This window comes from Littorina saxatilis, linkage group LG14 (genome assembly GCF_037325665.1).
Source record: "Littorina saxatilis isolate snail1 linkage group LG14, US_GU_Lsax_2.0, whole genome shotgun sequence".
NCBI lineage: Eukaryota > Metazoa > Mollusca > Gastropoda > Littorinimorpha > Littorinidae > Littorina > Littorina saxatilis.
The window spans coordinates 546043-566463 of NC_090258.1; the positions used below are offsets into that span (position 1 = coordinate 546043).

At 41.0% G+C, this 20421-nt stretch overlaps 1 protein-coding gene across 1 annotated transcript in view; it reads right to left on the bottom strand.

The window, feature by feature from the left end:
- Positions 1-19916, bottom strand: part of LOC138946830 (homeobox protein Dlx1a-like) — a 53435-nt gene extending 33519 nt beyond the window's left edge. Inside the window, exons 1-2 of the mRNA XM_070318235.1 lie at positions 19608-19916; positions 18141-19254 (exon numbers count right to left, since the gene is read on the bottom strand). Of these exons, the coding sequence (XP_070174336.1) occupies positions 18141-18444 (304 nt within the window). The 5' untranslated portion in view covers positions 18445-19254; positions 19608-19916. The remainder of the gene's footprint in view (positions 1-18140; positions 19255-19607) is intronic.
- Positions 19917-20421: the final 505 nt, after the last annotated feature.

A 20421-nucleotide genomic window follows, 5' to 3' on the forward strand; every position in this document is an offset into this window, starting at 1 on the left:
CTTCGATGACACTTTGAAAGGCACAGTGGCAGTGAAGGCAATTCTGCTCGCTATTTAAAATATGCACAGACTTTTTACATGGAATACGATTGTTCCTTCATCTAAACACATCCCCGGAAAATTATAATGCCGATCACAGTAGCTACAAAAACGTCTTAAGGTAGTATCATCGGTCAGACGGGAGTATCATTTTGTTCATGGCCATAAATACCAAAGTAATAGGAATAATTGCAAACCATTTGGCATGCATATGTCAAAATGGTTCTAGTTTTGTAAAAAATCAACCAAAAAATGATACTGTAAAAAAAAATGCATTTATTACATATTTTATGAAATATGATATGTTGCGAAATTGGAAATACTGGGTACATGATATCTCAAGAACTAATCAAGCTACAGCATTGCCACTTTGCACGATTGTTTTGAATACTATTAACTATTTCATGTTCTAGAGAATTGTCTGTCAGACACTTAGTTTTTTTTTTTAATATTTTTTTAATTTGATTTTTTTGTGAAAAAAAATATCAAAACTTGAGTCGCGATAACTCAAAATCAGTAAAGATGACATAGTAATCCCTAGAACATGCAATAGAGACACTTGTTTTCTTTACATTTGCAAAATATGAGCCATGCATTTGGCATAGTATTGAATGTACCTACTAACGCCCCGATTTCAAATACGAACAAGACCATTAATCCTACTCCACCTTGTGTCCCGCTGTCTCTTCTTCTCTCTCTCTCTCTCTGTCTTTCATAAGAGGACGTTAAAACAACATAGTCGGTCTTTTCGTCCTTCCCTCTATTTCTTGATCTTTTTTCCTTTCCCTGTATGTCTCAGTCTCATCTTAAATATCTTTTTACATTTAGTCAAGTTTTGACTAAATGTTTTAACGTAGAGGGGGGAATCGAGACGAGGGTCGTGGTGTATGTGCGTGCGTGTGTGTGTGTGTGTGTGTGTGTGTGTGTCTGTCTGTGTGTGTGTGTAGAGCGATTCAGACTAAACTACTGGACCGATCTTTATGAAATTTGACATGAGAGTTCCTGGGTATGAAATCCCCATACGTGTTTTTCATTGTTTTGATAAATGTCTTTGATAACGTCATATCCGGCTTTTCGTGAAAGTTGAGGCGGCACTGTCACGCCCTCATTTTTCAACCAAATTGGTTGAAATTTTTGTCAAGTAATCTTCGACGAAGCCCGGACTTCGGTATTGCATTTCAGCTGGGTGGCTTAAAAATTACTTAATGACTTTGATCATTAAAAAACTGAAAATTGTAAAAAAAATATTTTTTTTATAAAACGATCCAAATTTACATTCATCTTATGCTCCATCATTTGCTGATTTCAAAAACATATAAATATGTTATATTTGGATTAAAAACAAGCTCTGAAAATTAAATATATAAAAATTAATATGAAAATTAAATTTACGAAATCAATTTAAAAACACTTTCATTTTATTCCTTGTCGGTTCCTGATTCCAAAAACATATAGATAATGATATGTTTGGATTAAAAACACGCTCAGAAAGTTAAAACGAAGAGAGGTACAGAAAAGCGTGCTATCCTTCTCAGCGCAAGTACTACCCCGCTCTTCTTGTCAATTTCACTGCCTTTGCCGTGAGCGGTGGACTGACGATGCTACGAGTATACGGTCTTGCTGCGTTGCATTGCGTTCAGTTTCATTCTGTGAGTTCGACAGCTACTTGACTAAATGTTGTATTTTCGCCTTACGCGACTTGTTTTTTCTTTCTTTTTTTTTAGCAACCTCTCTTCATTGAGTGATGTGCGACCAGGCCGGTCCACGTTGACCTAGTTACGTCGTGTGCATGTACACGCCTGACAAAACACACGGACAGTGTTTTCACCCCCTTGCTACACGGGGGGAGGGGGGAGGGGAAGAGGGCGCTGCCCTGACAGACACAACGTAGCAAGAATAACGAGCTGGAACTCGATACACTGCGCTGCAACCTCATTCACTGCAAGTGTGTGAAAAAAGGTTTAACACAAGTAACAAAGCAAAGGCAAAAACTAGAAAGAGTGTGATGGGTTACCTCCGTACCCCCACAACGCAAAGTTCCTCTTAAGCGCATGACCCAAGGTACACAATAATATTAATATTACCCATATTGTTTCTCACAAAATTTCAATTGCACAATGGAATGATATCCCATTTCGCACATAAAAAGCAAGTTAACATGGGTTCACATATTGTTCACATATTGTTCACATAAATTACGACACCTCTTTATCAATTGATTGTGTTGTTATTGTTCACAATACACAACTATAATATTACATAAGAATGAAATATTTCAAACGAAAAACACACACGTTAAGAGTAATAACCATCCTTTTGAGGTTAAGCTCGCAGCAAGTTCTAGTTATGATGAAGAAATGATTCAACAGAGCAGAAGTATTCAAACAACGACAACAACAAGAATAAATAAATGAATAAATGAAGGAATGAAGGAATGAATAAATGAATGCATGAATTAATGAATTAATGAATAAAGAAATAAAGAAAGAAAGAAATAAAGAAATAAACCAACCAACCAACCAACAAACAAACAAAAAACCTAACAAACAAACAAACAAACAAATAAACAAACAAACCAAACCAACTGACCAACAAACAAACAAACAAACAAACAAACCAACTGACCAACAAACAAACAAACAAACAAACAAACAAAGAACCAAATAAATAAAACACCCACATTAAGACCTATGCCCAATGAAATATTAAATCCAAACGTCTATCATTTTAAATATGTCCCCCCAAGCCTATATAAAAGAAAAGTGACACTCCGATTGAGAAGGCCTGGAGACACAAGTGCACTGTTTGTGCCGTCTTGTGAGCGCTTTGTTCTGTGGCATTTCATTTGACGGTACGTCTCGTGTGAGTTGTTTGTCCATGCTTTGCTTTTCTCCACCCCTCGACGCGTGTCAAAGCACAGAATGAAGGAGAGAACCCCAGACTGCACCTTTTACTACAAGAATTTGAAACCAGAAAAACACACCTTGGCAGGTGTCAAACATATTCTGCTTTCTTAAATAAAAAAATTAAATTGAACAAATGTTTTAGTGTAAGTTTGGTAAGGGACGAGGCAAATATCACAAAGTGTGTCAAGAAACTGAACAGGTGATTGGTTAAAACAAACACAGGCACAGAGTGAGTGTTTAGAAATGTTAAAACTGTGAACATAAGCGCTGAAAATAAAGGAAAACTAGAACATTTCCTGCTTGGGAAACATTTCACCCGGTCAATAAATAGTGGAAATAAACAAACCGATAATTTTTAATTGCTAGCTTACGCGACTAAAATATTGAAATGTTTCTAAAGAAGTAAAATATAAAATTTAAGAACAACCCAAATGTATCCTATACTCTAACGAGCATGTTGTTGGAACAATTCCTCGTATTATCAAATAGTTAGATAATCAAAACAATTATTCATTATCTTAACAAAATCCAATAAATAAAACAAGAAATAAAACAAGAAATAAAACAAGAAATAAAACGATAAATACATACAAAAAACATAAATAAATAATAGCTGAATGATTGAATAAATGAATGAATGAATGAATGAATGAATGAATGAATGAATACATACCTAAATCAATAACAAAATAAATAGATAAATAACAAGTCGCGTAAGGCGAAAATACAATATTTAGTCAAGTAGCTGTCGAACTCACAGAATGAAACTGAACGCAACGCAACGCAGCAAGACCGTATACTCGTAGCATCGTCACTCCACCGCCCGTGGCAAAGGCAGTGCACGTGGAATTGACAAGAAGAGCGGGGTATTCGTTGCGCTGAGAAGGATAGCACGCTTTTCTGTACCTCTCTTTGTTTTAACTTTCTGAGCGTGTTTTTAATCCAAACATATCATATCTATATATTTTTGGAATCAGGAACCGACAAGGAATAAGATGAAAGTGTTTTTAAATTGATTTCGAAAAAAAAAATTGATAATAATTTTTATATATTTAATTTTCAGAGCTTGTTTTTAATCCGAATATAACATATTTATATGTTTTTGGAATCAGCAAATGATGGAGAATAAGATGAACGTAAATTTGGATCGTTTTATAAATTTGTATTTTTTTTTTACAATTTTCAGATTTTTAATGACCAAAGTCATTAATTAATTTTTAAGCCACCAAGCTGAAATGCAATACCGAACCCCGGGCTTCGTTGAAGAGTACTTGACCAAAATTTCAACCAATTTGGTTGAAAAATGAGGGCGTGACAGTGCCGCCTCAACTTTCACGAAAAGCCGGATATGACGTCAAAGACATTTATCAAAAAAATGAAAAAAAACGTTCGGGGATTTCATACCAAGGAACTCTCATGTCAAATTTCATAAAGATCGGTCCAGTAGTTTAGTCTGAATCGCTCTACACACACACACACACACACGCACGCACGCACGCACACACATACGCACATACACCACGACCCTCGTTTCGATTCCCCCTCGATGTTAAAATATTTAGTCAAAACTTGACTAAATATAAAAAGGATACTGGAACAGATACATTAACAGATACAGAAAGAACGGAAGAAAGAAAGGAAGAAATAGAGGGGGGAGGGGGGAGGGAGAGAGAGAGAGAGAGAGAGAGAGACAGAGACAGAGAGACAGAGAGAGACAGAGAGAGAGAGAGAGAGAGAGAGAGAGAGAGAGAGAGAGAGACAGAGAGAGAGAGAGAGAGAGAGAGAGAGAGAGAGAGAGAGAGAGAGAGAGAGAGAGAACAGAACAAAAACCCGTTACCGCCTTATGTTGTACTGTCATGCAGGAACACCACTATAAGCTTCTAGCTTGTTGCTGTTTCTGTGAACTGTGTATACATGTCATGATTGTAACCTTTGTTAAAATAAACTTATGTTGTACTGTCATGCAGGAACACCACTATAAGCTTCTAGCTTGTTGCTGTTTCTGTGAACTGTGTATACATGTCATGATTGTAACCTTTGTTAAAATAAACTTATGTTGTACTGTCATGCAGGAACACCACTATAAGCTTCTAGCTTGTTGCTGTTTCTGTGAACTTGGTATACATGTCATGATTGTAACCTTTGTTAAAATAAACTTATGTTGTACTGTCATGCAGGAACACCACTATAAGCTTCTAGCTTGTTGCTGTTTCTGTGAACTTGGTATACATGTCATGATTGTAACCTTTGTTAAAATAAACTTATGTTGTACTGTCATGCAGGAACACCACTATAAGCTTCTAGCTTGTTGCTGTTTCTGTGAACTGTGTATACATGTCATGATTGTAACCTTTGTTAAAATAAACTTATGTTGTACTGTCATGCAGGAACACCACTATAAGCTTCTAGCTTGTTGCTGTTTCTGTGAACTGTGTATACATGTCATGAGTGTAACCTTTGTTAAAATAAACTTATGTTGTACTGTCATGCAGGAACACCACTATCTATAAGCTTCTAGCTTGTTGCTGTTTCTGTGAACTGGGTATACATGTCATGATTGTAACCTTTGTTAAAATAAACTTATGTTGTACTGTCATGCAGGAACACCACTATAAGCTTCTAGCTTGTTGCTGTTTCTGTGAACTGTGTATACATGTCATGAGTGTAACCTTTGTTAAAATAAACTTATGTTGTACTGTCATGCAGGAACACCACTATCTATAAGCTTCTAGCTTGTTGCTGTTTCTGTGAACTGTGTATACATGTCATGATTGTAACCTTTGTTAAAATAAACTTATGTTGTACTGTCATGCAGGAACACCACTATCTATAAGCTTCTAGCTTGTTGCTGTTTCTGTGAACTTTGTATACATGTCATGATTGTAACCTTTGTTAAAATAAACTTACGTTTAAACCAACAGAACAAAAAAACGATTTTCACAAATCGGAAAAAAAGGCGCAGAATGTAATGCTACCGCACACCACAGCAAAACAAAACTCCAACCGTTAAAACAAGGCTAATGAAATCAGTGACCACCTCTCCATAACTCACAATGCACACAACGATGAATAGCCAATGAAAAACAACCCTTACGAGCTTCATTGCCCTTAATGTGCCTCCGGAGACAGCGAAAACAGTTAGACTAATCACATTACCACTGCTACAATCAAACACTCTTTTTTTCCTCACAGGTTAGTCGAGACCTTCAGTTTTCACAGCTAATAACGCAACAAGGACGATATCTCACAGCTAATAACGCCAAACACACGAGATCTCACAGCTAATAAGGCCAAACACGCGAGATCTCGCAGCTAATATGATTCGCCCTGTGGGACTATGAGGTGCTAAGTTAATTAATCTCATAGAAATCCCCGACCCTTTGAGGGCGAGGGGTAGAGTGACATGTCGGGTGGAGGAAGGGTGGGAACAGCGAGTGCGGGGCTGTAACGAGATGTTTTGTGCCCCTGTCTCCCGCGAGACACAGAATCTGTCAACATGGCCGACACCTCTGTCAATGAATCACGGGAAGAATGGTTTATAATGTAAAGCAACTTTACAATTTCAACCTTTGAGAGTGTTAGTTCTGCTGACTCTTCGTAAGAAAGAGGTTTGTTAAACAGAAAACAAGAATGGTGTATAATGCAAAGCAACTTTACAATGTCAACCTTTGAGAGGGCAAGTTGTGCCGACTCTTCGGAAGAAGGAGGTTTGTTTAACAGAAAGTGTTGTTTTTTCTACGCTTAGTGCAGCTTAGTCATGTTGAAATCAATTGTAAAGTCTTGGTCAGCCATAGGCATCAAATAGCATGGTAAACTACACGACCGATCATTACTTGGAGTATCGATACAAAACGCGATAAAAGTGCAATACTAAACGATTTATTGAATCCTGGAGATCCTGTACGTGAAATATCGATTTCATTGTCATTCAAGTACAATTGAACACAAAACGTTTCGGCCTTATTTAAAAATAAATTAATTAATTAATAAGATGATCGATGGTACAATGTTTTAATCATTATATTGATCTGCTTGTGTACCATATTAGGCATATATATATTCTTTCCATCTTCTTCTTCCCAATCACACCTCCCGAGTTGATCAAAGTCTCTGAAGCACATCGAACTGTTGTATTTCTTTGTTTATAGTGGACTTGAAACCAGAAACCTTGTGCAGCCAACAGGTAGAAAAGGGGAACGGATGTCAGCTAGAACATCCTTTTTCTGTGTCGACCCGAGTTTTATTTTTTACTTGCTTGCTCGTGTAAAATGTGTTAACAAGCCGGGTTGGGGACCAAGTCATTTGTGGAGACCTGTCTGTTTGTGTCCGTTGTGTTGTGTGTCGTCTGGCTGACGGAGCGAGAGGGCTGACATACATTGCGTCTTGTGACGTCACCTGTTCTGTCTTTGTCAGCATACAAAGAAGATGCGTGAAAGGGAAAATATTTGCATTTCAAATGGCAACTATTGGGTTTTTAGCGCCACACATGGCTCAACTTAAGTGAGCATACATACGTAAATGAGTAATGAGTCACTTCAGACTGAGTACAACACTTGCGAAACACCCAGGTCGCCATGTAATTATCGCAAGTAACACGAAACTTGTGCATCGAGCTTCTCAACACTAACAAGAGCTGACAGTTTGCTCTTCAGAAGGTGCTAACAAAGCAACAATGTTGACACTTTTTCATTCAAATAAAAGAGTACGAACTTTACAGGCTCAATCCTTTTTAAACACGCGCTAGCCTTTTCCGAATCAATTAGCTGTAACTCTCTCGTGTAATCGAGTGCTCAAGAATCATTTCAGCTGTAACTCTCTCGCGTGTAATCGAGTGTTCAACTCACAATTTGCTCTCCGAAAAGTGCGACTGTAGAAGCAACAATGTTCACAGTTTTCCTTCAAAGTAAAGCGTACCAACTTACAGGCTCAACCCCCCTACTCGTGAGTCCTCAACTATGACAACTACTAGGCCTTCCAAGTTAAACAAAATATTGTAACAGATTTCTCAGGCTTTTCGGGAAATCGCAGAATCTTTTAGTCCCTCTCCTAATACTGAAACAAATTCAGTCTTATAATCAACAGAGTGCAACAGATTGTGACAAGTCTCTCGGGAAACTACAGGCTTTTTTCTCTACATAACGTCAGTGGCCTCCGAAGACCTCGTAACTTACATTTTCCCGATTTTCGGATTTTTGCATGGTTTCGTCCCTTGATTTTTTTCCTATCATCTGTGAAAAGCTTGTAACTCTATCTATTTTGCAAAGGTCTTTTTTCCCTGATTTTAAAAACCTCGTATTGCCGTTGGGTGTTGAGACATTAGCGACATTAGCGGGAAAACCTCGTATTGTCTGTTTGAATCCCTGCGAGTCTGTTGAAAATCCTCGTAATTGTTCCTTAAATTCAAAACAAAAAAGTTCAAAACAAAAAAGTGAAAACCTCGTATCTACACGTTTTGATCTGGTGAAGAGGAATTTGATTTTTAAAACACTCATTATCTCAGAACTATGATTTTGAAGATACGAAATCTTCGAAGGCCACTGACGATAAACGAAACAAGCTTGCTCTCAAAACCTCAAAACATAAAACAAAACTTTTTTAATGTCTTACAATGTCCACCACTTCAAACCCAAGAAAACAAGCTTGCTATTCAAACCGATACAAGGAAACAGATGTTCACGATTTTCTCAGGAAACTACTTCAAGTAATCTTCAGAAGCCAGACAAGTGTTACAAGTCGTCTCTGAGATGTGAAGTCAAAACAAGTGCCTTACAATTGCCTCTTCAAGGTGGTCTTTGTCACACAGACAAGCTCTTACCGGTTTAAAGTCCTCAGGTTGTAAAGACCACATAACAGATTCTCAGTTTTCTCTCAATACTCTACAGTTCTTACTCCTACAAACAAATCTGTTAGAGTTACATTTCTATAGGCTGTGAAAATCAAATAACACAATCTCACTTTGCTCTTGTAGACCTTACAGGTCTCTGTGTCAATATTGCGGTGTTCTCTCTGTGTCTAGTGTTGATGCGCGCAAAACAAGCATCGAGGATTTGTTGATCCATCAGCAGAGAAACACGGATGCACTCATCCGCATCAGCGCACGGTTGGCTGGTTACGTTGTTTTTGTTCCGTGGAGGAGAACCTCGCCAGGCTGTGCGAGTACTCAGTTGGAAAAACTCTGACAGAAACTCGTCAATGGAGGGGAGAAAACTCTGACAGAAACTCGTCAATGGAGGGGAGAAAACTCTGACAGAAACTCGTCAATGGAGGGGAGAAAACTCTGACAGAAACTCGTCAATGGAGGGGAGAAAACTCTGACAGAAACTCGTCAATGGAGGGGAGAAAACTCTGACAGAAACTCGTCAATGGAGGGGAGAAAACTCTGACAGAAACTCGTCAATGGAGGGGAGAAAACTCTGACAGAAACTCGTCAATGGAGGGGAGAAAACTCTGACAGAAACTCGTCAATGGAGGGGAGAAAACTCTGACAGAAACTCGTCAATGGAGGGGAGAAAACTCTGACAGAAACTCGTCAATGGAGGGGAGAAAACTCTGACAGAAACTCGTCAATGGAGGGGAGAAAACTCTGACAGAAACTCGTCAATGGAGGGGAGAAAACTCTGACAGAAACTCGTCAATGGAGGGGAGAAAACTCTGACAGAAACTCGTCAATGGAGGGGAGAAAACTCTGACAGAAACTCGTCAATGGAGGGGAGAACGTGTCCTGTCGCTGCTCAACCAAAGTGTCATAGCTCAAGGTTGAACAGAAACATGGATGAAGTGTTGCAATGAATGCATCATGCCGTTCAAACCAAAGTGTCATAGCTCAAGGTTGAACAGAAACATGGATGAGGTGTTGCAATGAATGCATCATGCCGTTCAAACCAAAGTGTCATAGCTCAAGGTTGAACAGAAACATGGATGAGGTGTTGCAATGAATGCATCATGCCGTTCAAACCAAAGTGTCATAGCTCAAGGTTGAACAGAAACATGGATGAGGTGTTGCAATGAATGCATCATGCCGTTCAAACCAAAGTGTCATAGCTCAAGGTTGAACAGAAACATGGATGAGGTGTTGCAATGAATGCATCATGCCGTTCAAACCAAAGTGTCATAGCTCAAGGTTGAACAGAAACATGGATGAGGTGTTGCAATGAATGCATCATGCCGTTCAAACCAAAGTGTCATAGCTCAAGGTTGAACAGAAACATGGATGAGGTGTTGCAATGAATGCATCATGCCGTTCAAACCAAAGTGTCATAGCTCAAGGTTGAACAGAAACATGGATGAGGTGTTGCAATGAATGCATCATGCCGTTCAAACCAAAGTGTCACAACTCAAGGTTGAACAAAAACATGGATGCTGCCTCGATGAGGTGTTGCAATGCATGCATCATGTCGTTCAAACTAAAGAGGCAAAACTCGAGGTAGAAAGGAAACATGGAACCTGACTCGATAAGATGTTGCAATGCATGCATCATGCCGTTCAAACTAAAGAGGCAAAACTCGAGGTAGAAAGGAAACATGACTCGATAAGATGTTGCAATATTGCCGTTACTCAATCAAAGTGTCAGAACTCGAAGTTGAAAAGACACATGGTTGCTGCCTCAGTGAGTAGGCCTAGTTGCAATGGATGTATCATGCCGTTTGCTCAGGGGGCAGAACTCAAGGTGGAAAGAACCGAAGACGTGCATGTGGTCTGTTACATGTACTGCTACTCCCGAAGAACCATACAACACGTTTCACTTCATTACCTGTCATTTGTCTTTACGATTTGGGGTTTTCACATTGACAGAGACAGAACACCGGGGTGTGGGCGGGGGGGGGGGGGGGTTATTATTTGTTTTCTTTTTTTAGACATGTCAGACAAGTGAAGAACAATGCCAAACAGACATCAAGCACGCACACATTCTAAGAGTCCCTCCATCCCCCACCCCCCCTCCATCCCCTATCCCCCACCCCCCACAGGGAAACAGCATGATCTTGGACTCTTGACGTGTGACAGGTGGGGAATGAACCAGACAGACAGATATAATTATAATATATCACACTCAGCGGGATGGGTGGATTAGTGTCCTTTGTAAGACTAACAAATCTTGTATCGATAGAACCCATGTTCGACTGTATCATCACATCTTTGGTTTTTTTGTTCAGCTGTAAAACGGAGCGCGATGAGATTCTTTACAAAAAAGATAGTTTGACTGGCGATAACAATGAAACAACCAATGTTTTGTTCGTTGCTTTCATGGGGAAACACGCGTAAATGTTCACGAAAAATAAATCAAATTAACAAATCAGCCTACGAGTCTCTCTTGTGTGTGTATTTATGTCTAATCGATTGCTGTAAGTAAGCCCATTAATAACTGATCAGAAGATACATTAATACGCTTAATAATAAACCAATCAATGAATCAGTGATTGAATCGGTCAATACATCAATAAATACAATAGAACACGACCAATAAGTTGGGGTCTCCCATTGCCGATAGCTGACGCCTCAAGAACAAGGCTCTTGACCGTGACTGAGTGTTTGTTACCAGCGAACCCCCTCCCACCCCACCAACTCACCCCGCATCGCTCATTTCCTTTCCCTTGGGGCAATGCGCTGTTGGAGGTGTTTGTTTCCTTTCCCTTGGGGCAATGCGCTGTTGGAGGTGTTTGTTTGTTTGACTCACAAGGACTGTCGGAACGTAGAGGTGTTACCAAAGCTGTAAAATATCATGTTGGGTTTTGTGCAGTACCCTCGAGCGCCGGTGAAGGCTTTGTGTCGGAAAGAGTTAGGTACAGCACGGGGGTAGATTGGGGGGGGGGGGGGGGGGGGAGTCGCGACATGGGGGTGGGAACAAACTAGCGATGACCAGACCCGAGGGGCAGAATGGTGCTATTGTGATCTGCTTGCATCGCATGCACGAGTGAAAGGCAACTCTATGTTGCTACATTCAGCTTACTCACACGGAAACACGATTTGTTTTCCCATGCTTCAAGGTGCGCGATATTAGTTACTTTTAAGGTGTTGTTTTGTTTACACTTTAAAGGCGTGGAAGTTTGAGCCTTGGAACGAAGAATAAAAAAAAGTAATTTTAAAACGTATGTCTTTCTTTATTTGGTGTTTAACGTCGTTTTCAACCACGAAGGGTTATATCGCGACGGGAAAAGGGGGAAGATGGGATAGAGCCACTTGTCAATTGTTTCTGGTTCACAAAAGCACTAATCAAAAATTTGCTCCAGGGGCTTGCAACGTAGTACAATATATTACCTTACTGGGAGAACGCAAGTTTCCAGTACAAAGGACCTAAAATTTCTTACATACTGCTCGACTAAAATCTTTACAAAAATTTACTATATTCTATACAAGAAACATTTAACAAGGGTAAAAGGAGAAACAGAATCCGTTAGTCGCCTCTTACGACATGCTGGGGAGCATCGGGTAAATTCTCCCCCCTAACCCGCGAGGGGCAAACGTGTGTCTGTTGTAGTTTTTTTCTTTACAAAATTATTAGACGCTTTCGTCGCCTTGTTGCGCGTTTTTCATGCAAAAGCCTTCATACCGTGTTAGCTGAGAATGCAACTTGTGTGAACAAAGCTGCCTCTACCGTCAGCATATTGCCTTTGTGCATAACATCACGATGCTGCAATTGACTACTGAAATGAATTAAAGTTTGTTAAAACCAAAATATCCTGTCAAAACAAGGTAGACTCTACCTGTGTAGTAGAAGTGTGGAGGGAAGTAGGCGTACTGAGGTGCGTACTGAGGTAAGTACGTGACCCCCTCCTCCCCGTTAGACTCCCCCTCCTCCCCCTTCTCCCCATCGTCGTCATCAGCCTCGTCATCACTCTCCCCAAACTCTGACTTCATTGGTACTAAACCGCCATCTGGCCCCAACGTCTGAGAGGGTCCCGTCTGAGAGGGTCCCGAGTGAGAGACATAGCCAGCGGCCTGTCTGGCCCCAGCAGCAGACATGAAAGTTGCTGGAGTTGTGGACACAGGGCCTTGAAAAGACAGAGGAAGAAAACGGTTCTGAGAGTTGACAGTGGAAGACAGGCTCCCGAAGCCAGCGTCGTTCATGGCTTGGACGTTGTTCGAGGTTCCCGGACCGAGTTTAGCGCAACAAGCTGACTTTGAAGAAAGCGGTGACAGAGCTTCCTTCTTGACGTTGGGGCCTGGAGCCAGGATACACCCGTGGTCTCCCAGGTGGGGTACACTGCTCAGGTTAGCGCCCCCCTCCCCCTCTTCGCCCACCAGTGGAGTCGTCATGCCTTGCTGGCCATCAGACAAATCAAAGGAATGTCGAGTCGATGTGCTCGGCTTGTCAAAGGAGTTCACACCGGCCAGTGAATCGGTCGGCCCCTCCATTGAACAACTTAGTTCTGAGTCTATTTGACTCAGAGACACGGCGCCTCGAGGCAGACCCTGGGGGTCACCACTTACACTGAGATCCGGTTGATTTTGACCATCTCGCGGTTGACCTAAAACTTTTTCAGGTACATTTTGACCTTTCTGCGTCTGACTGGGAATATCTGGGGACAAATTAGGTGATTTTGCACGCAGGCTCATGTCCTCTTCCACCAAATGCTGTCGCGGTTCTCGAGAAAAGAGATTCTGACTCTGATGCTGAAAGTCTGTGGGCAGAGCTTGCTGAGACGCCCGGGGCAGACTGAGATGCGACGAGGGGGGTAGAAGACGGTCACCCTGAGGCTCTCCGGAAAGGCTCTGCGCCTCAAGAGCGCCGGAGCTGTGGGGTTCCCAGTAAGGGTTCTTGGGTTCCCACTGGACGTGAAGAGCGGATCCCCGGCCCTCTGTGGTGACTGTCCACGACGTGGGGTGGTTGTTGTCGCTGAGGGTGACGAGGGTGGACAGCAGGGCAGGGGGGAGGAAGCCCTCACAGGTAACGCCACCTGGGGAAAGGAACGGGGGGAAACTCGTTGCAGGCAAGACTTCCACCCGTTCCTCACCCCTCGTGCTACGTAAGAAATCCACCCGAATAACAGTATTGCTCATCAATACTTATAATTGGGAATTTGTTGCAGCAAATTGTCGAGTTATTGCAGGATTATTTTTTTCCGTTTGGTTTACTGTTGTCGCTGATTTTTTTCCTCTCAAACCGGCTTTATTTTTGCTTTAATAGTGTATTTTTCTGTTAGTATTTTTTTCTTCGAAACCCGGCTAATTTGATTCGTTTTCAGGCCTTGCTCTGTTCCCGGTGTTAGAATGTTCTCACAACTGTTAAATTCAAATTTGTTGTTACAACCTTTACACTATTGTTTTCTATTATAAAGCCTGCTGACCCAAAACACTATTGTGTTCTATCATAAAGCCTGCTGACCCAAAACAATTCTTACAGCTCCGACGCATTTTTGTTAACTTAGTATAAATTAATGTCAATAAATATAATCAATAAATATACACCGACAAGTCAGCGTTGTCAGATATTAAACCGCAATGGTGAATATATCCCTGAGTGCGGTTTCTTGCACAGTTCATTAGTTGTGACAACGGGTGGAAATCTTTCTCCTTATATTAATTACAACACCAAATAAAATGTAAGCACACAGACAGTTTGGGTAAAAATGATTGAAGAAAACAAATAAATAATATAAGTCAAAGAAAATAAATCAGTACAAAAAATGGTAAACTGAAATGTTCGGTGACAACGCACTCACACAAAACAATAAAAGAAATGATTAAAATACTAAAGATGATGATGAAAAAAATAAAAGCTTTCTGCAACTTATCTAGCTTGAAAGCTACCATTCCGTTTTTGTTTGTTTTATTTATTTATTTTAAACATTTTGGGCACATAATGTTCATGCTGAAATATCCCACCTTCACAACAAATCTGTCGTCCTATTCATCGCGTCGGTAGATGCTGAAATATCCCACCTTCACAACAAATCTGTCGTCCTATTCATCGCGTCGGTAGATTTTGAAGGATACGAATGTGTCTGAAGTGAACTAGTTTCAATTCCTTGCATTTCATTAAACAAATTATTTGTTCCGAACTATTTTTTGCACTAAGCCCCAAATGTTGACTTGCCATCGTTATCATGATTTATACTCAAATCTTGCAACGCACAACATGTTCCGAAGCGGGGTTTTTTTCCAATTTGGTTTAAACATAAGTTTATTTTAACAAAGGTTACAATCATGACATGTATACAAAGTTCACAGAAACAGCAACAATTTGACGCGTGTTTATTTTGTTTGTGTCTATGAAGAAGCATGTGTAAGATGTCTCCACAAATGCGCCTTAACCCGACGAGACACTAAACACTAAATGCACCACACCACATGCAGCGTGGCTCATACACGGCGCATTGCGTTTAATATCTATTTGATTAGTACACTAATCAGTGTTATAGAAAAGAATACGTTCTGTGTTATCCAGAAAGAAAATCTGCGAAAATCTGGGATTACAAAAGTTTTCTAAACAATAACATAAAAACCTCGACCACCGTGATGTATTATGAGAAGTAAACGAATTATTGTTAATCAATTATTAATAGGCTTGAGGTTTGCTGGCCGATGTGAATGCGTGATATATTGTGTAAAATATTCCATCTCACACGGCATAAATAAATCCCTGCGCCTTGAATCCGTGGTTGAGATATGTGCGCGATATAAATTGCATAAAATAAATTAAAATAAATAAAAATTACTGACGCAACAACCTTCTGAGTATTGTCGGATTGTTCTTTCTTCCTGTCCCATCGTGATTAGCTCTATATTGCTGCCATAGGAATTAAACATTTTAAAATCAGGAAAACTGACTTGCACTACACATCATCAAAGTATGATCATGTTGGCCTTCAATTTCCTTTTCTGGGGGTTTTGAACATGACAAAATCTCACAGAAAAAAATGATTTAAATGAGGAATTTGTGCTCCCCACATGGAAACTTTTACCCCTGCTGCATTTTCTTTTTTGTAACAAAAAATTTCAATTTATATTTATTCATTGATTAATTGATGTATGTATTTATGTGTTGTTGTTGTTGTTTTTTCTTTGGGTGGGGGGGGGGGGGGGTCATTTTCTACAAATTTATATATAAAAAAAAGTACTCCCTCCTTTCGGCCTAGTCTGGTATACTTAGTCTCTTTTTCTTTATTCCGAAAAAAATATAATCCTTCATACAAAAATCTGTTTATTTGGAGAAACTTGTGTTTAAATGCATGTATAGATATATTACGTCATAAAACTGATATATAAGTGTGACAATAAATAGCGATTAATTATAATACTGTGCCGTTCGAATTACATTTTCCCCACTTTCAAACTTCACACAAAATTCGCAGTAGACACGGACCGTCCTCATCACACAAATACTGTGTCGTTACAATAGAAGTATGCGCGACCTTAGTATGCATACACATCATAGTGTAGTTTCAATGATGAAGGGTGTAGAGAGCATACTGTGCCATACAACAGCTTGCTACACAACTCGAGCTACCCGAGTGAGAGTCGAGTTTCACGCTGACAATAAGGGAGAAACAGGGGTAGGTAAAACGAGAGCTTAGCGCCCAAAGCTGGTTGACACCCACAAATCGTTGCCGTGTTCCGTCCTTCGCTGAACACATCTGAGCCCGGGGAATCACCAAATGTTTAGTTTGTAGACAAACAACATCTTCCCCCATAATATTCAATATGGCTCTTTGTTAAGAGGCAACACATTGTGTCTGTAGGACGTGAACACTCTTTGTCATCATCACAAACAAAAATCAAATTGTCCGTGAAGCCCATAACGCATCCCGTCTCTGTTCTTCAACATTTCATTAAGGCTCGGGCACCCATTTTTGGGAAGAAAAAACCCCCACCCCCAAAATCGCGAACAACTCCGAATTTTAGGTAATTCAGGACATATTTTAGAGTCTATTCATTCATCAAATTCATGGAATCAGTATCATTTTAAAAGTGTTTACGTTGAACGTTTGGGAGACCAAGCGACACTGGTTATACATTTCGCAATAGATTTTGAGGGACGCAAATAATCATTAGGCCAAAAAAAAAAAATTGTCTGTTTAGGGTAACATGACCAAAAAAAGTAGGGTCGGTAGGTAGGTAAAGTTTTTTTTGTGTGTGTGTGTAAATGCTATGTTGGCTGAACATTCACTTCTTATATTTGATGAATACATGTTTCAAAACTAACGTAAAAATAAAACAGAGAGAAAGGGAGAGAAAGAAACGCCAAATGTCTCTTTTTAGCATTTTTACCTCTTTTTTTTTCTTTTTTTTTTTGAAATCAAAAAAAAGTTTTTGGGTCGGCGCCAAATCGATAGGGTCGGTCGGGTTACCCTAAACAGACAATTTTTTTTTTGGCCTTAGTTAGGACCAAAAGAGACATTAGGGTGTTAATGGAGCGATTGACAAATTCTACAGAACATTGAACAGTAAAATACCCCTTGATATGCTACCGCTGCCGCGTTATTTTCTAATCATTAAAGAATATTATTTATAAAAGTGTTGATTGCACTTACGTGTACACGTATATAGCCATGTTATACAATAAGTTCGAATCAGAACACCGACTGATAAATATGATAAATTGCAGCCACGTGAAATAGAAAGGAAGCATCCAAGCTAAAAGCTAGAAACAAGCCCCTCTAATCCGTAACCATTCATCAGCCATCAAGTGATGGATGGATGGATGGATAATTTAATTGAATAACCAGTGATTTCGTTTGACAATGTAAAAATAAAGAAAGAAAAATAACTACAGTTCTTAAAGTTCTTACAGTTTTTAAAACAGAAGCATACAAACGATAGTGTTGACATGATCGAATTGATACGACGAACGCGTGTCAGTCTCGTGACATGGACAGCAGAGTGAGGGAAACAGTGTAAAGACAGAGTGAGGGAAACAGTGTAAAGACAGAGTGAGGGAAACAGTGTAAAGACAGAGTGAGGGAAACAGTGTAAGTAGCATGAAATCTTAAAACGGTACTATAATAGTCTGATCACAACGAGAGATGTTGACTTTAAAACGGTACTATAATAGTCTGATCACAACGAGAGATGTTGACTTTAAAACGGTACTATAATAGTCTGATCACGAGAGATGTTGACTTTAAAACGGAACAATAATAATCGTATCACAACGAGACAATCAATACAGATCAGCAACAAGCACACCAATTATACGCCATGCAACACTTAACGGGCAATCAGGGTGAAATTGGAGGCTAATTACGAATAACGACTTACCGTCTCTGAGCGGGGGGGACGGGGTGGTTCCGTATGGAGGCATGGAGAAGTGGGTGGGGGGTGTCCCGTAGCCGCCAGGACCCATCGAGTTCATGGAGAACGGGTAGCCCAGCGCACCCCGATGTTGCGGCGCGGAGAAGACGCTGTCGTGGTGCTGGTGGTGCTGGGACGGGTAGGACGTTCGGATGGAGGAGTAGGCGGGGTGCATGGGGGGCATCTGTTGGGGTTGCTGCAGGTCCATGAAGGCTGACTTGGGCAGACCCTCCTGGTCCAGAGACTCCATGGCTCCATTCATGTTCAGCATGTTGAGAGGTGGGGTGAGAGACAAGTCTGGCAGCGAAATATACACACAATCAACGAAGACTGCGAAAGTCGGAGAACAGAGTGACTATCACTGATGACACTGTCACCGTCAAAATGCTACAAACACAGTGCAGTATCAGCACTGTTCTCTGTTCAAACACAGTGTGATAGCACCACGGCTGTCTGTCAATGGAGTTTAAAATCAGTCCTTGTCACTGCACCGAAAGATCTATCACTAGGCTAAAAACACAATTCTTGATTGCATGTCTCTTAGCAAAACACAGCCTCTGTTATTGTGCAAAAAACACCACGGTTCGTGTTACTTGGCTGAGATCAGAGTTACTGTAAGCGATCTACAGACACAGTTCATACCGACGTGTAGAAATGACAGTCGTTGTCACTGGACTAAAATCCCTGCAGTGTCTGTTAAAACGAGAATAGTCCTTGTCAGTGGGCTAAAAGCACACAGCCACACACACCAACAAACACACAGCGCTGTGAGGTCCAGGCGAGAGCAACCAGCCATACACGACTTGCCAGTTGAGTGAATCCCTGTGTTGTGGAGAGCGGGTAGCAAAAGGGGTGGAAACCCACCCAGCCGTGAAAACAAGCAAATCAGTGGGTAAACCCGGCTTTCAAAGGGAGACTAGAGTTGTGTTGCAAAGTCGGGATTCTCTGCTCCTCCTCTCTCTCTGTCTCCCTTCACACAAACACAGTGGGCTTGAAACTGGGAATTGTGTTCACGCGTTCCGTCTCTCCTCTATCGCTCTGTGTCGTTTTGTCTCTGTAGGCTTCGTCGTAGAAGTCAAACCTGCAAAACGAATATTCATCATAAAGTCATGCAAAACGAGAAAATTAAAACAGCAAAATTTCCTCAAAAATAAAGGAGAAAAGTTAGCAGGGTAGGGTGAAAAGACAAACCTCTGAAGACCAGGCGGCCAAGCTCAACAAAACGAAAGCGCTATCGATCAAGTATCCGCTACCAAATTGCAACACAAAAAGTTACGAGATAATCACCCCCATCGACCAAACACAGCTTAAAAATGGCCCGATGCGATGACAAATTTCAAAGTCCGTAAAACTGTTCGTCGATAGATCGTCGAATGAGGAAAAACATACACAAATTAGCTAAAATCAAGAGATAAACGTCGGATAACTACCCACCGCTCACGCGCAAGGAGACTTGTCGGTTCGTTCGTGCGCTCGTTCGCTGGGTTGGCTGTACGCCTGTGTGACTGTGATTATGGGTAATTTTCAGATAATATAGGCCTGCTCCAGTCGCCAGCCAGCACCGCACACACTTAGCTCCTGTGGACTGCCTGATAACCACTACTTTCAGCTCAGTAATCGCCGCCCGGAATATACACACAACCCAACGTCTGCTCGTCAGTCGTCTCTCAAGCCACGCCCCTGAGAAGAAACGTCGTCCGCTGATTGGTCGGGGCTGTCACCGAGGGGGCGGTATAATTGCGCGCGACTCTCTCTCTTTCTCTCCCTCTCTCTCTTTCTCTCTCTCTCTCTCACAGTAAGGTTTGTGTGTTTAGCGACGACTGGGACTCAGGGAGAAGTGTGAAGTCTCGATGCATGTCGGAGTTTTTCACCGTGACCACTGACGCTGCGGGGACTTCAACTGAGGTGCCATGCGCTCTGTGGGGGTGGGTGGAGGTGGTGGTCGGTAAGGGGAGGATGGTGGGGTGGGGTGGGGTGGGTGGATGGGGTACGGAGGGTGGGTGCGCTGGGTGGTTGAGTGGTTATGCGCATTCACGGGTGGAATGACTTTGAGGAAGGGAAGACTCATTTGAAAATAACGTTGATTATATGTTTGGGTGTGTGTGCTTTTTTGGTTGATTTCGATAATGTGCAACGTGTTCGGCTCTCATCTTCATTTCTCATTTTTACTTGACTAAATGTTTTAACGTAGAGGGGGGAATCGAGACGAAGGTGTGGTGTATGTGTGTGTGTGTGTAGAGCGATTCAG